This window comes from Hypomesus transpacificus, chromosome 9 (genome assembly GCF_021917145.1).
Source record: "Hypomesus transpacificus isolate Combined female chromosome 9, fHypTra1, whole genome shotgun sequence".
NCBI classification, from domain to species: Eukaryota; Metazoa; Chordata; class Actinopteri; order Osmeriformes; family Osmeridae; genus Hypomesus; species Hypomesus transpacificus.
The window spans coordinates 14,684,888-14,699,611 of record NC_061068.1 but is presented as its reverse complement, the minus strand read 5'-3'; the positions used below and the strand labels follow the sequence as shown (position 1 = coordinate 14,699,611).

General features: G+C 40.8%; 2 protein-coding genes across 2 annotated transcripts in view; one reads left to right on the top strand and one right to left on the bottom strand.

Annotated features, from left to right (window-relative positions):
- LOC124471292 (NACHT, LRR and PYD domains-containing protein 12-like) overlaps positions 1-14,724 on the bottom strand; it is a 1,476,309-nt gene that overhangs the window by 1,204,480 nt on the left and 257,105 nt on the right. The gene's annotated exons all lie outside the window — the stretch shown is intronic.
- The window catches only part of cita (citron rho-interacting serine/threonine kinase a), a 71,447-nt gene that overhangs the window by 53,105 nt on the left and 3,618 nt on the right, over positions 1-14,724 (top strand). Inside the window, exons 43-46 of the mRNA XM_047025725.1 lie at positions 12,347-12,475; positions 12,584-12,664; positions 12,835-12,913; positions 13,205-13,378. Coding sequence (XP_046881681.1) covers positions 12,347-12,475; positions 12,584-12,664; positions 12,835-12,913; positions 13,205-13,378 — 463 coding nt within the window. The remainder of the gene's footprint in view (positions 1-12,346; positions 12,476-12,583; positions 12,665-12,834; positions 12,914-13,204; positions 13,379-14,724) is intronic.

The window sequence follows — 14,724 nt, the reverse complement described above, 5'->3', positions numbered from 1 at the left end:
TTGAACAAGTTCCTTTTTATGAGAACGATGAACTGAACAAAACTTAATGACAAATAATTAATATTATTCATTCATATTATCTTAGGTCTAGCTAAAACGTTACGGAATGTTTTCTTGAGGAGAAACGCTGTCTAAATCGAATGCTTGCACCATGTCGTTGCTCAGTGCCTGTAAAATGTTCGCTATGTAGCCTAACCTTAAACAACTAACTCGACTCAGCACTATGTTACCCATGATTCATTGCACTAGTATTGTTTTTTGGGGCCTGTTTCAATTTTATTTTTAGTCTAATCTTTGTTCAAAGCTGTCATTTTAGTTTTATTAGTTGTAGTCACGTTCATACTCTTTTTAGTCTAGTCAAGTTTCAGTTGACTAAAAGTCTGAGTCTTATTTTAGTCACACTTATCCATGACTATTTTCGTCTAGTTTCAGTCGACGAAATCTGATGACATTTTAGTATAATTTTACTCGACGAAAACTGATTAAATTGAGTCTAGTTTAAGTCAATGAAAATTTTATTTTAGTCTCTTTTTAATCAAAACGAAAGTAGTCTAAGCAGTATAGTCTCAAGAGGCATGTTAATGCCAAAACCATTTGTTCAATGTAGGCCTATTGGTTTAGAATAAGGTATTTAAAGTCATGTTGTTGATGCTAAATTCAGTTCAGTGTGAGGTGAATGACAAAACTAGCTACAGTATTTGGCCAACAAACACACACACGCTAGTCACAGACGTTTGTCTCAGACTCTCAGTCGGTTTCAGCTCCAGTGGCTAACGTTTAAAGCTAACGTCTAAAGCTAACGTTAAAATGAGATACATTAAGCACAGCCTCATGAGTTAGCTAACATTCTAAAACTGGTTGTTCCCATCTTTGATTGTGATTGGCTGTATCGCGTTCCATGCCGTTGTAAAATCCAGCATAACCTTAGAGGTTGTCCTTATAACATTCTTTAACATTCCATATTCCATATTAGGAACTATACTTTGTAGTGGCGGAAGAATGACGGTTTATTATTAAACTATTTTGTTTCTAATTGTTTTTATTTATGAAACCATATCAAATATTTGTAGTAGCAGTTTTAGAAAAAAAAATTTTTTAGTCATTTAGCAGACGCTCTTATCCAGAGCGAAAAGCAATAAGCCCCGCGAGTCCGTGTTTTGCGCTGATTTTAGAACAGGTAAGGGGGTTTTCGCTGTGATTTCTCAAAAACTTTAGCCTGGCTGCCAGCCCAACTTCTCCCCGCCCACAAAAACATTTGGTCGGGAAGTTGGGTCTGGGGGGTCTCGTATTGGGGAACAACTACAGAAAACCAGAATCTGGGCATACCATTGAAATTGCCAGGGCGGGCTTTATACGATGATGGACAGATGATCAACAGTAACGTAATCAACAACGTCACGAAAGAGCCCTTGGGTTGAATTCGTTTTCAACAAACAACATATTACGTTGCTCTGATTGGTTGTAGGTCTATCCAATTGAGCAAAGAGGCATTTGTTTTACGAGTTCGGTTGAAACACGCCCCGTAGTCACAGCCCAACGGAGAGTTTTCAGACTCATATTCTGACTAGAATTATGAGTATGACAACGTCAGGCTACAAAAACTTGGTTGTTTGCCTAACAACTCCCCTTACTTGTTCTAAAATCAGCGCAAACCACGGCCTCTTGGGGCTTATTGCTTAAATAATAACGCGACTAAACAAGACGAAATAATGTTATAACATTTCGTCTAGTTTTTGTTTTGTAAACAACATTTCGTCTTGTTTTATTCGTCAACGATATTGCATTATACATTTAACTAGAGAGGGTACAATTTCTGGGGAAATTGTAGGGTGTGTTTGCTTGCTTCAGATGCAGGTGGGTCCGTTTCCCTTCTGGTGATATTTTAAGCATTTAGCCTACTCATATTGCATAATTCATTAAGAACACCCTTTGAAACAAGGAACCCCCTTTGAAACAAGCTACTGTAACAACGTTGTCACTGGCAGTATTTCAGATGGAATTGCGATTCAAATAGTACTGTCGGCTGAAAATAAGCCCCCCAAAACGTAAATAAGTTTGATATTAATTTAGGGGGACATGGCTAATTCAAAAGCAGTTTGCTAAAGGCAAGCTAGCTGCCGTTACTATCCAAACCACTGATTGTTTGACAGTGCAGGAAATTAGAACATTTCTTTTGTAAGGGATATAGACTCGACAGGGCGAAGGGTTTTGTTTCGCCCTGAGGGGGATTATTTCCCCGATAATGACCGGCATTCTATGAATCATCCCGCTTATTACACGGCTACTTGCCAACAAAAATAACTTAACTTTAACAATGTATCTGTTACAATTCGTATTGTTGATCAGCAGAGAAATAGTTCGCCAAAGACATTGAACTTCATAGACTTTGAACATTATTTAGGCTTCAAATCAGCTGACGTCGCTAAGCAACAGAGTACGCTGGGGTTGAAAAGTTACCGGACTACTTGCGGAGTGCTACAAAAGACGTGAATCCGAGGCAAAAAGGCCACTTCCCTTGACAGCAGTCAAATATGCATAGCAACTGTCAAATATGAGAAATTGTTCACCGCAGAACGTTGGGAAGCCCTGTTCAAGTGAATGGAGCATTCTATAGCATTAAGAACAGCTGTGTAATAAGACATAATAGAGTTTAGCCATAGCTGTGGCATTGAAGACAGTAGCCTACTACTACACATTGGGCGAGCCGAGTCTGTGACTCTAAGGCTCAAAACAAGACGCGGTCTCACTCAAATTCCAAGTTTTACACAAATAACAAACTATGCTGACCCGCTGGCTGTCTTCGCAATCGCCATATCTTTAATACACTGCTCTCCCTTTGGATGTAGAATTGACCCTGGTACGAAATTAAGATAATACTCACTCGCAGTCGACAGTTGACTGAGTCAATGGAGGCTGACGGGCTCTCACGTAGCAAACAAATCAACGTTTTTACAGCAATCTATATTAAAATCTCATCACCTGGCTGTTTTCACAATAGCCATATCGTCATAACATTTCCCTCTTTCTGTTTTTTCGTGTAAAATTTAACTATAAAATTAGCTACAAAAAATACTACTATGACACTTTCTAGCATGGCTGCCGCCTAAAAGACGAGGCGGTCTCACGGGCGACCTGCACTAGCTCAAATTTCAAAGACTGTCACAACCTAAATAAAAAATGCGAGATTGCAGTTCCACTCAAAATCGCTTTCTCTACAAAGCCAAATGGTTGTGATTTTTTGGGGGTGGTATTTTTCACTCGTAATCCAAACTCCAATTTGCAAGCTAGAAAGTCTCTATCACGTTTTATCCATGCGTCGTTGCTAACGTGTGTTGACGTGGTGACGTAGCTAGCACAGGTTACACTTCGTCGACAAAAGGCACTTTGTCCCCACAAAAACTTTGTAACCTCCATAACTGTGCAACGGAACTAAATCCGAATAGAAGCAACGCAATCGAGACCAAGACGAACCTTTTGACATCGACGTTGTCTATGTAGTCCAAATATTGACTGAGCCTTAGGGGCGCGAAAGTAAACAATAATAAAAATAAATATTTATGTGAGATAACAATGGTTTGTGCTCGCCGAAGGCAAGCACACCCCAATTATAGTCATCGTCACATCACCAGCATTTACATTGCCTCTCGTCTCGTTTTCGTCAATTGATAAAGGTTCGTTGATGACGATATTTAGTCATAATTTTCGTTGACGAAAGCAACACTACATTGCACACACATCAGACATGAAAATCCCTCACCTTTCGGCGAAATTCTCTGTTTTGAAACCAAAATAGCTGACCTACGTGAATCGTGTAGATTCAATGAGAAATTGTTGGGGGGGGGGGGGGGGGGGGGGGTTCAGGGAACTGCGAACAGGTGCGCGTGTCAGAAGGGAGCGCGAGTGCATGGAAACATTAACGCGAAGGGCCTTGCATCACCAGTGCAAACCACCATCAGAAGCTGCAAGCACATCCTGGCCTCGGTGAATGATGGTTTCTATCATTTTTATATTTTCTGGTATATAGAAGTTAAGTTACCCAGGAGCTCTGTTGACATAGATTTAGCTAACGTTAGCTACAGCTTGATGAATTGAGTCATTGAACACGGAAGGAGAGAACGCAACGTTAGCCAGCTAGCTAAAGCTCCAGTGGACAATTCCAAATGAACGTATGCCGCCCTTAGTGCCGCCTACACACAAGTGACACTGACAGATCAAAAGCTAATTTGCGACAATATAAAATGGAAAACCAGGCTAAGAAACGTTACCGTAATTACCTTCACTAGACAATGTTTTACCAATTGGACAAACGGCTATGTTTGTTTGTTTCAAGCTCCACAAACTATTTTTCTCTCAAATTAGCCCAAAACATTCGCTATGCGCGCTCGCATTAACCATGGAAGTCCCTAACTAGCATCACATCAGGCACATTATTAGCAGGGCGCTCGCTGTGGTGGCGTACATGGGACCGGGTCTGGTGGGCCGGTCTGGATCAAAGTCCTGGGCCTATTTTTACTCCAAGTCCGTCCCTGCCGTTCTATCTATAAGCAGACCTGCCAACCTGTACACAATTTGTGTAGCGGATACGCATTTTTACTTCAAAGTACGCTGGTACTTGTATTAGCTGTCAATCATGATGGAAGAGTAGACGAGTTAGATTACAGCATGTCCACCATATCTTGTGGGGGTTATGCATTAATCCATTTGTGGTGCCCGTACCACATTGTGCCTCATATACTGTAAATGTTAGACCCAGTGACAGGCTGGCATGAAATGGCTTGCATAATACATTTACATTTAGTCATTTAGCAGACGCTCTTATCCAGAGCGACTGACAGTAAGTATAGGGACATTCCCCCCGAGGCAAGTAGGGTGAAGTGCCTTGCCCAAGGACACAACGTCATTTGGCACGGCGGCGAATCGATCCGGCAACCTTCTGATTACTTATTACAGCCATCTGACTCAATCTGACTCCCTGTCATTTCTCCAGCTCTCCCCAGTAAATGCATCAGATTGATGCTTTAAAATATGGAATATTTAATTTTTTCTTATGGGGGAGCATGCACCCGGACACCCTTAGAGGGGTAATATCCTTCTCACCTTTTTCACCCCTGACTCGTTTTCATGCCTGGACACATGTAGACCAAACAAGCAACGCTAGGTTGCTAGGTAACGGGAGCTAACTAAAGCTGGCTAGTGTGTTAAAAAACAAGTAAAGTCTTTCATTCTCACTTTCCACATTAAAACTATTAAATGAACTGAACTATGAACGCGTTCAGAAATTGAATAGTGAACTATGAACGTGAACGATTCATATTTACTTGTATGAACTGAACTTCTAACAAGTTCATGAGAGGTATGAACGTGCACAACACTGTGTAGTAGTTCGTTCATTTTGAACGAATACTTACGAGGACTCGCGAGTAACGAGTCCTCTCAAAGAGTGATTTGTTCATTTTCTCGTGGCCGCGCACCAGGACTGTTGCATAGGCTCGTCCAAGTAAACAGAAATGATTCGTTCGGGTACGAGTCTTTGGATCATTTTTCCCTGTAGTGGTAGCTAGAGGAAACAAAATATTAGTTCATTTCCCGACTCGGCCTTTCTACCAGTCTTTGGATCATTTTTACGTGACCTGCATAAGCTCTGTACTGGTAGTTAGAGGAAACAAACGATTCGTTCATTTCCCGACTCGGTCTTTCTACGAGTCTTTGGATCCTTTTTTCACGTGACCCGCATTGTATTTTTTAGTAGAGGAAACAGTTTCCTCATTCCCTTTCGCGTGGCCGCTGTTTTAGAAAGACGTGAATGATATTCACTCAAGTCATCTTACTGACTGGTTTTGTTATTTTCACATATTTACATTTACACTTAGTTAAGTGCAGTGTAATTGTTTGCCGTGTTAATTAAATGCTAGTGTGATAATAAATGACCAAATCATACAAACTGTCATGATACATTATTTTAATGCAGGAATTTCTTTTAAAATAGTATCTGCTGGTGATGTCATGCACTAACCTACATGAAAATATGATACGTGTTTGTAGTGGACGGATATCCATTCAGTCCATTCTGAGATTGACGTATGGGTGTGAAGTGGTTGATAAACTTTCAGAGTTCAGCTATTTCAAATGTCCATGTATTGCTTATACTTCAAAATATAACAATACAGCATTAATAAATTGTTTAGTTTGAAGATTAAAATCATTTTGATATCAAGATTGACGGATTTATCATAACGGGAAAGGAAGTTACATTAAAACATCAAATTATATCAACACAGCATTAAAGGGACAGCATACATTATAACACATATATTAACTACTGTCATTGAAATAGTGTCCATGAGCCATGTAGTCCTTGAGAATATGTTTGTAAATCCAGAAAGTTAGTCTTTCCTTAAAATCCTTTGTCTCTATACTGTAAGGCCATTTTGGTCTACCTTCTGACCCCATGCTGGGCCAGAAGCTTTGAAGGTCCTGCGCTGGAGATAAGGACAAGGGGGGAAACCCCCTTTCTCCTTGTCGGGGGTAGGGGAAAGGTGTGATGGTACGTGGTTTGTCTGTTGGCTCTGCTACAGCAGCAATACAGGATACAGCACACTATCTTTATGCTGCTCACCAGGGCGGTCAAATTAAAGTTCAGAAAACTGGAGTACATACCTAGAGACTGTTACGGTGTGTCAAACTGGGTGGAGAAGGATACAAGTTAAATGCCGTACTAAGTTCTTTGTAGTTTATTAATAAGAAATGATGCAGCAGATAAGTGCTCTTAGTCTAATACAGTGAATTATTGCTGATTCACTGTATTAGATGCAGCTTCACAGAAACAGAGTCTCAGAATAGATCAAACGAAGGCCTTCATTGAGAAAGTAGTCTTGACAGAGATCAGAGAGAGTTCTGACCAGTACAAATTCTGTCTCCCTGTCCTTGGGAGACAGGTCTTGTTCCCATGACGAGGGGGGGGGGGGGGGGGGTCTCCAAGGGGGATTTGAGAGTGTCGTAAATCCAAAGGTGTCTCAGACCAGATGGTCGGACGCGTTCTGCATGAGCAAAAAGATACATTATCCAACCACCTTATCTCTCCGACACTTTTCCTCAGAGGCCCTTTGTGCTCCACCAGTCCCAGAGTGTCACAAACATCCCTCCCACGTCGGCGTGCTGACCTTCACACATTCCTTCACACACACCACAGTTACATTTCAGCATGATTTTATTCACCATACAGACCCAGAATCATCCTGTTGCATAGACCCACTGCTAAACTTAATTAAACCATTTGATCACTTTAAGATATATGTTTAATCACACTAAGATGTAGGTTTAGTATTAAGCATTACACATTTTATATAATTGACGTATTGATTGTTATAGCAGCATTGGATTAGCAGTATAGATATCATTCCTTCACAAGACTCACAACATGGTCTAAATAACGTAAATAATATTACATACACTTTTCACAACGCACTAACATATCCCCATTTATAAAAACAAACACTGAATTTAGCTAACAACACAATCGAAGTAAAGCTAGTGAGCTAGCACCGAAAGGAGTTTAAAACCAAGTACAAAGTAGCAAATCCTGGATACATACAACATCAAAAGCAACACATATAATGCTAGCACTTAGTGCTACCTTCGTAGCTGTTCAAACTGCGACAGAGCTTTGATCTTTAAATACATTAGGTATCAAAATAAATGTTAAAACGTATTTCCATGATAAACTACATTGATTTAGAGCTCACGTAACCGTGGATACAAACCAATTACTGTAAAAAGTCAATGATTCAAACACTCAAGATGCAGTTGCACATTTGAAACACCAGACAGCACTAGCACGGTACAAAGGCTACAATGATTGGCATGCATCATCTTATTATATGGAAACGACAGTACGAGCGTTCTGATTGGCTAATGGGTAGTCATGCCAACCGCGTATTGACCTCCTTGCCCGTCTGATGGATCCTTATTGCCCTCTGACGTCATCTTCAAAATGAGCGTTATCGAGGAGTCCGAGTTTTACTATCCAGATGATAATGAAGACATCAACAGCGACAAGGAAATTCTTAACTTTCTAAAAGAGAAGAAAAGTGTGAACACAGAGAGAAAAACGACAAGCGCTAGGCAGATTGTGTTACGGTGTTCAAACTGGGTAGTGGAGAATGATACATGGTTAAATACCGGACCAAGTTATTTGTAGTTGAATGTAAGTAATGATGCAATCACAAGAATAAACAATGAAAACAACACACCAGGGTGATCTCAGTGTAATACAGTAACGTCAGTCGATGATGCCAATGCAGCTTTACAGAAACAGAGTCTCAGAAAAGAACAAACGAAGGCCTTCGTTGAGAAAGTGGTCATGAGAGAGATCAGAGAGAGTTCTGCCCACACCAAGTTCTGTCTCCCTGTGCTGGGAAGACAGGTCTTGTACCCCACAGAGAGGGAGGTCTGTGATAGGTGATTGGTCAGAAGACTGTGGGGTGGGAGTGTGGTTGTCCAATTAAATGTCCAGGGCATTCATGGTGGTACAAGGTGGGCAGTCCAAGGATCTGGTAATCTTCAGAGGGAGGGGGGCAGACAATACCCACAGGTCTGATGTTGTTCAGGGAGGGGGGCGGGCAAGACCCACAGGTCTGATGTTGTTCAGGGAGGGGGGCAGACAAGACCCACAGGTCTGATGTTGTTCAGGGAGGGGGGCAGACAAGACCCACAGGTCTGATGTTGTTCCGGGAGGGGGGCACACAAGACCCACAGGTCTGATGTTGTTCAGGGAGGGGGGCGGGCGGGCAAGACCCACAGGTCTGATGTTGTTCAGGGAGGGGGGCGGGCGGGCAAGACCCACAGGTCTGATGTTGTTCAGGGAGGGGGGCAGACAAGACCCACAGGTCTGATGTTGTTCAGGGAGGGGGGCAGACAAGACCCACAGGTCTGATGTTGTTCAGGGAGGGGGGCAGACAAGACCCACAGGTCTGATGTTGTTCAGGGAGGGGGGCAGACAAGACCCACAGGTCTGATGTTGTTCAGGGAGGGGGGGGGCAAGACCCACAGGTCTGATGTTGTTCAGGGAGGGGGGCAGACAAGACCCACAGGTCTGATGTTGTTCAGGGAGGGGGGCAGACAAGACCCACAGGTCTGATGTTGTACATGGAGGGGGGCGGGCAAGACCCACAGGTCTGATGTAATCAAGGGGGGGTTTCCAGGGTAGGGTAGGGAGTAGATCATCCCAAGGTCCTGATGATGTGTGGTGTGGGGTGGTGGGAGCTGTGTCTCCAGGAGAAGGGGGGGAGTCAGACCAGTGTCGTGGAAGTTTTTAATTGTTCAAGCTGAAGTCGGGTGAAGTATAGAGTTAATGTTTATTTGACATAGATGTAAACATAATAACGTTACCAACATAACATCATCAGCACACAAACATAAGACAATAACACAAAGACAATTCCATACAGCTCCATCTAGCATTCTAGAATGGAACCGGGAGAATCCAGCCCACCAGCACTACTCAGCTGATGGCCCTGAACCCCCCAGAACATTCTTCAACAGACCATTTTATAGATACAACAGTTCTCAAAAGTCATTGGTCCATCCTACAGACATGAAGCTATACCATATCTCTTCTGTCATTGGTTAAATCCTTAGAACAATACAGTTGAATCTACATTGTCTTCAGAACAACTGTCTCTTCCCCCCAGGTGACAAGAACTCTTTCAAGTCACCCAGACTTCATGTCTCCTAGACTTCATGTCTCCTAGTTAGGTGTTATAATACTACAGATGGCATGTCTACCAAATGGAGTTGAATCAACATACATTGTATCAAGCTTTTTATCCAACTGTAAACTTCTCCTAAAACACATTCATTGTACATAGGCCCAAAATGTATTTCACATTTCCACACGTTTTCTTTTTCTACAATTAATGTCAACCAACAGCAGTAAACAGTTTTTCAAAAACAAATCCAGCTTTGTTACAATTCCTAATCAGGATACAAAATGTCAGTGTAGTTGTCGTCTCTCGTTGTGTGTGCGCATGTGTTAGGCAATTACCCTTCCGTAGTATCAATTTTGAAACTGCAATTCCTTCCTTCGCCACCATCGCTGTTGATTCTGTCTGTAAACTGTGACAAATGCCGTTGCCATTTTTCCTGTCTCTCTAAACACTCACGAAACAACAGCCTTGATCTCTCCGATCCAAGCACTGTCTTTCTGGCAATTTTTGCAGACATTATTCAACAGATGGCGAACTAGCACATTCGGAAGAATTTTTTTTGTATTTTTATGGATTAGTTCTTATCTTATACTCCTCGTTGTTTCAAACAAACATTTAACACAAAAGAAAAACGTATACAATTTGCTCACTTTTTCTTTAACTTCTCTTTCCTCACATAAAAGAGAAGTTAGGATTCAGATTCAACATGGAAACCACAACATCAGATTAGCCGTTTAGTCATCCATCTCAGTTCTGGTCGACAATCTGCAACTTGTCCATTTGTTTAGGATTTATTAACCAATGTTTGCCACGCATTGGTCCACCACCAAACTAAGAATTAATCATAACACACACATCTCAGTAGCAATAAACTCATGCAGAACCCGTAACCCCTAATGGGGTTAAAACTACAGGTGGCATCTCTACCAAATGGAGTTGAATCAACATACATTGTATCAAGCTTTTTATCCAACTGTAAACTTCTCCTAAAACACATTCATTGTACATAGGCCCAAAGTTTCTTTCACACCAGTCCAGGGTCTGACTCGTCCTGAAGCAGAAAAGAGTTACAGTCCCAGCATCACCTTATCTCCCAAGTTGACACTCTTCCCATGAACTATCCCAACTTCCCATGAGTACCCCATTGTGCTCACACCGGTCTCTGGGCGTCACAAACTTGCCTCCCAAGATGGTTTACTGCCTGACATTGGCATTCTTGCTCACACACCGAGTTACATTTCAGCATGCAGCTTACTACACAGATACATTTCAGCACAACCTTACGACACAGAAACATCCTGTTACATGATCCCATCTGTTCTTTATTAAATCAATTGATCACAGTTGGATATATGTTTTAGTATAAAGCATTTCACATTGTATGTACTTCAGGTAGTGATTGGTATAGCAGCAATGATTAGCAGTATAGTTATCATTCCCTCACAATTGCTAGGTTTGGTTGCTAGGATTTCAGATTGGTTGCTAGGCAACACCTGAAACACCGTGAGAAGAGCTGAACAAAACAATATGTTTTCTATTTACGATTACCAATTATTTTCATTTACAAAATGAAAAAAGCTAAACTTCAACTTACTAACCTCGACTATTCGGTTAGTAAGTAGTTAATATTTTCATTAATTTTCGTAAATCGTATATTTGAATTGTAGACCATATTGAAGAGAAGGGTTTTTCTAATTCTATAAATGTAAGCCCGGTTATTTAAAGAAAATCATCCTTTATCAAGAAGATTTCAAACAGCAATTTTTACAATAATCTTCTCCGTCCGTAAAACATTTCAACCACTTTTATTACAAGATAGAGGAAAACTTACAGCATATGAAACATACATAGGCTAATTATGTGGGCAATGTAGAACAGCAGACCGATTCTAAATATATCCTTTTGTTTAAATGTTATGACCATTCTAGTTATAAGTGGAAAAACTAGTTAGCGCTATCTAGCATAATATTTCCACAATCAAATTACTCAAAGTAATAGATATTTAGCTTAAAGGGTACTTAGCAAGTTTCACATATCTGCAAAAAACAAGGTTATACAGCAGGGGCGATTCTAGGAACAGACCTTTAGGGGGGCTCATCCCCCAATGACAATGTGACATGAATACAGTCCCTTGCAAAAGTGTTAAATCCCCTTGCTAATAAATCACAAATTTCACTGGATAACAATTAATACATTTATTTTAGGGATAGGGGAAAAAGCGATTCACATTTGTCTTCTAGCGATTCACATCGATTCACAAATGTTTTTATTTTTGTAATGTTAATTTTTGTGATTAAAAACAGATTTTTAATCAATTTATGACCCCCAAAGATCAATTTGAATCGTGAGGTACCAAAAGATTCCCTCTCCTAATAGCCAGAGGCTAACACGACTTTACTCTAAACTCGTTATAGGTTCAGATCAAACTGTCTTACTAATATTCTATTCTATTCTAATATTGCAATCAAAATTGCAATATTAATACAAATTATAAAAATAAACACTCAAGTCTATTCTTCAAAATGAAATACAATCATGCCTAAGCACAAAAAAAGAAAAGGAAAACAAGCTTCAAACAAAACACACCCATAATTCCTTGGTAATTGTGATATTCATTGGCTTGGTCTCCCACCTGCTCCCAGAGTTCCTGGACAAGAACGATGTGACCCTGGCCTCGGCTGTGTTTGCCGCGTCCTCCCACAGCTTCCCCATCTCCATCATCCAGGTCACCAGGGCCCCGCAGAAGGACGAGTTCCTGCTCTGCTTCCACGGTGAGACTTCCTGGCCCTTTCGGATGCCTGGACTGCTGGCTAAGAAACTATCGGCACACGTTAGAAGAACTTTATTTACAAAATTGTAAACAATTACTTTTTCACCAGAATTTGGCGTGTTTGTGGACTCATATGGCCGGAGAAGTCGGAGTGAAGACATCAAATGGAGTCGTCTGCCTCTGTCATTTGGTTTGTAATCAGTTTGATTCACTTTTTTAATAACATGTTGTTATGACTGTTTGCTTATGGAAACAAAGTTTGAACAACACTAGCATCTTAAGTTAATATTTGGTGTCTTCTATAAGGTGGATTTTGAATAAAAAACGAACAAAGCTAAACTTTTTCTTTTTTTTCTTCAGCGTACAGAGAGCCCTACTTGTTTGTAACCTATTTTAACTCTTTGGATGTGATTGAGATCCAGGGCCATGCTGCTCTAGGGTAAGACCAGAGAGCTTTTACGTTCTCTGTTGTGATTGCAGATACCAGAAATTGGAACAAAACATAAACAGAATTTAGTGGACAGGAAAATTTAAGTTGAATGTTGATATCCATTTAAGAAAGATTGTGTGCACAATAACTTGAAGCACAGTCAACACTGAAACACACACTAGGAATTTTACAACCCTGTGCATGACATGCAACATGAAATGTAAGTCAACATACAATACTGTCATAACAAAAACAAATTCTCGTTTCTCGTTTGAAATTCCGTGTGCGTGTGTTCTACAGGCCCCACTCGTACGCCCACCTGGATATCCCCAGCCCGCGCTACCTGGGCCCAGCCATTTCCTCTGGGGCCGTGTACCTGGCCTCCTCCTACCAGAACAAGTTGAGGGTCATCTGCTGCAAGGGCAACCTGGCCCAGGACACCGGAGACCTGCAGAGGACCGGCTCTGGACGCAGGTAAGCCCTCCCTCTCTCTCTCTCTCTCTCTCTCTCTCTCTCTCCCTCTCTATGTCTCTCTCTGTCTGTCTCTCTCTCTGTCTCTCTCTCTGTCTCTCTCTCTGTCTCTCCCTCCTTCCCTTTGCCTCCCTCTCTACACACTACTTCTCTTAGACTCTGTTCACTTGCCCTCTCCTTTCTTGGTGGTCAGCAGTCAGGAAGACTCAGTAGGAGTTCTGCTTGTGTTTCTGGAGGATCAGACAGGACACAGGGGGACTATGCACTCTGGGAGGCACACAGGAGTTTGGTACTCTGGTAATTCATAAAGGAATGTCACTTTAAATGGGAAAGACTGTTAAAGGGTGGCACTGACTGCATTCTGTGGTGGCTATACCTACTGTATTTCTTTTATTCTTTATCAAAGTTTGCTAGGCACGAAGGCGAAAACATGATTCTCCTTTGTGCCACTGGTGACAGGTTTTAAACAATGTTATTTATAAATATTTAAACACTGACCATATTTGATTATTCTAATGTGATTTAAAACCAGTAACTCCAACCATATTAGATGATTATAATGTGATTTCTATAGCAAACACTCTCCTCCACTGATATAATGAAGTATTTTTTCAGCGTGCTTTTTTAAATATAAAATGACATTTCAGAGAAAAAGATTATTAATCATACTCAAAGCTTCCAGTTAAATTTTTACCATATTACTTTCTGACGATTTAGTAATGAGCAATTTGGAAAAATTTGCAATAAAGCCTCATGAACCTACACCTTATTTTTTTCAAATTATTAGCGACCATTAAATAATCAAGAAGTGATGTGGTTCTAATTGCATTCGGGGTTGTGATAATTAACAAACCATGCACAAGTATATAAAATACCAGTCAATTTAAATGTACATAAGGATACATTGCAATCCAGTAGTTCCAAACCCCAGACGTCTCCCCTCATTACCTGATGCCATGTGTATGGCACATGCCTCTGAAATGGTGCAGTAACATTGCTGATGTTTCTTCCTTGCAGGAGGAAGAGCACGTTTTTCATTTGTAATAAATCCTGAGGCTTTTTACTACATTCAAACACCTAAATTGCATATTATATTATTATACTTATAAGATGCCCCTGTTTTAAAGTAAAAAAAAAAAATGTTTTGAATAAAATATGGTTCCTTTCTATTCTTTCTGACTTCTGATGGAATTATTAAACCTTCCTATCTGTGAAGCTCAAATGGTTACTCACTACAGGAATCATTTAGTTGCAAATGCAGCTCTGAATTTTGCCTTTTTCCAAATGGCCGCAGCCAAAGACAGTGATGGCGAAACTCACAAGTAGGTGGCGTGTGAGTACTGGTCAGT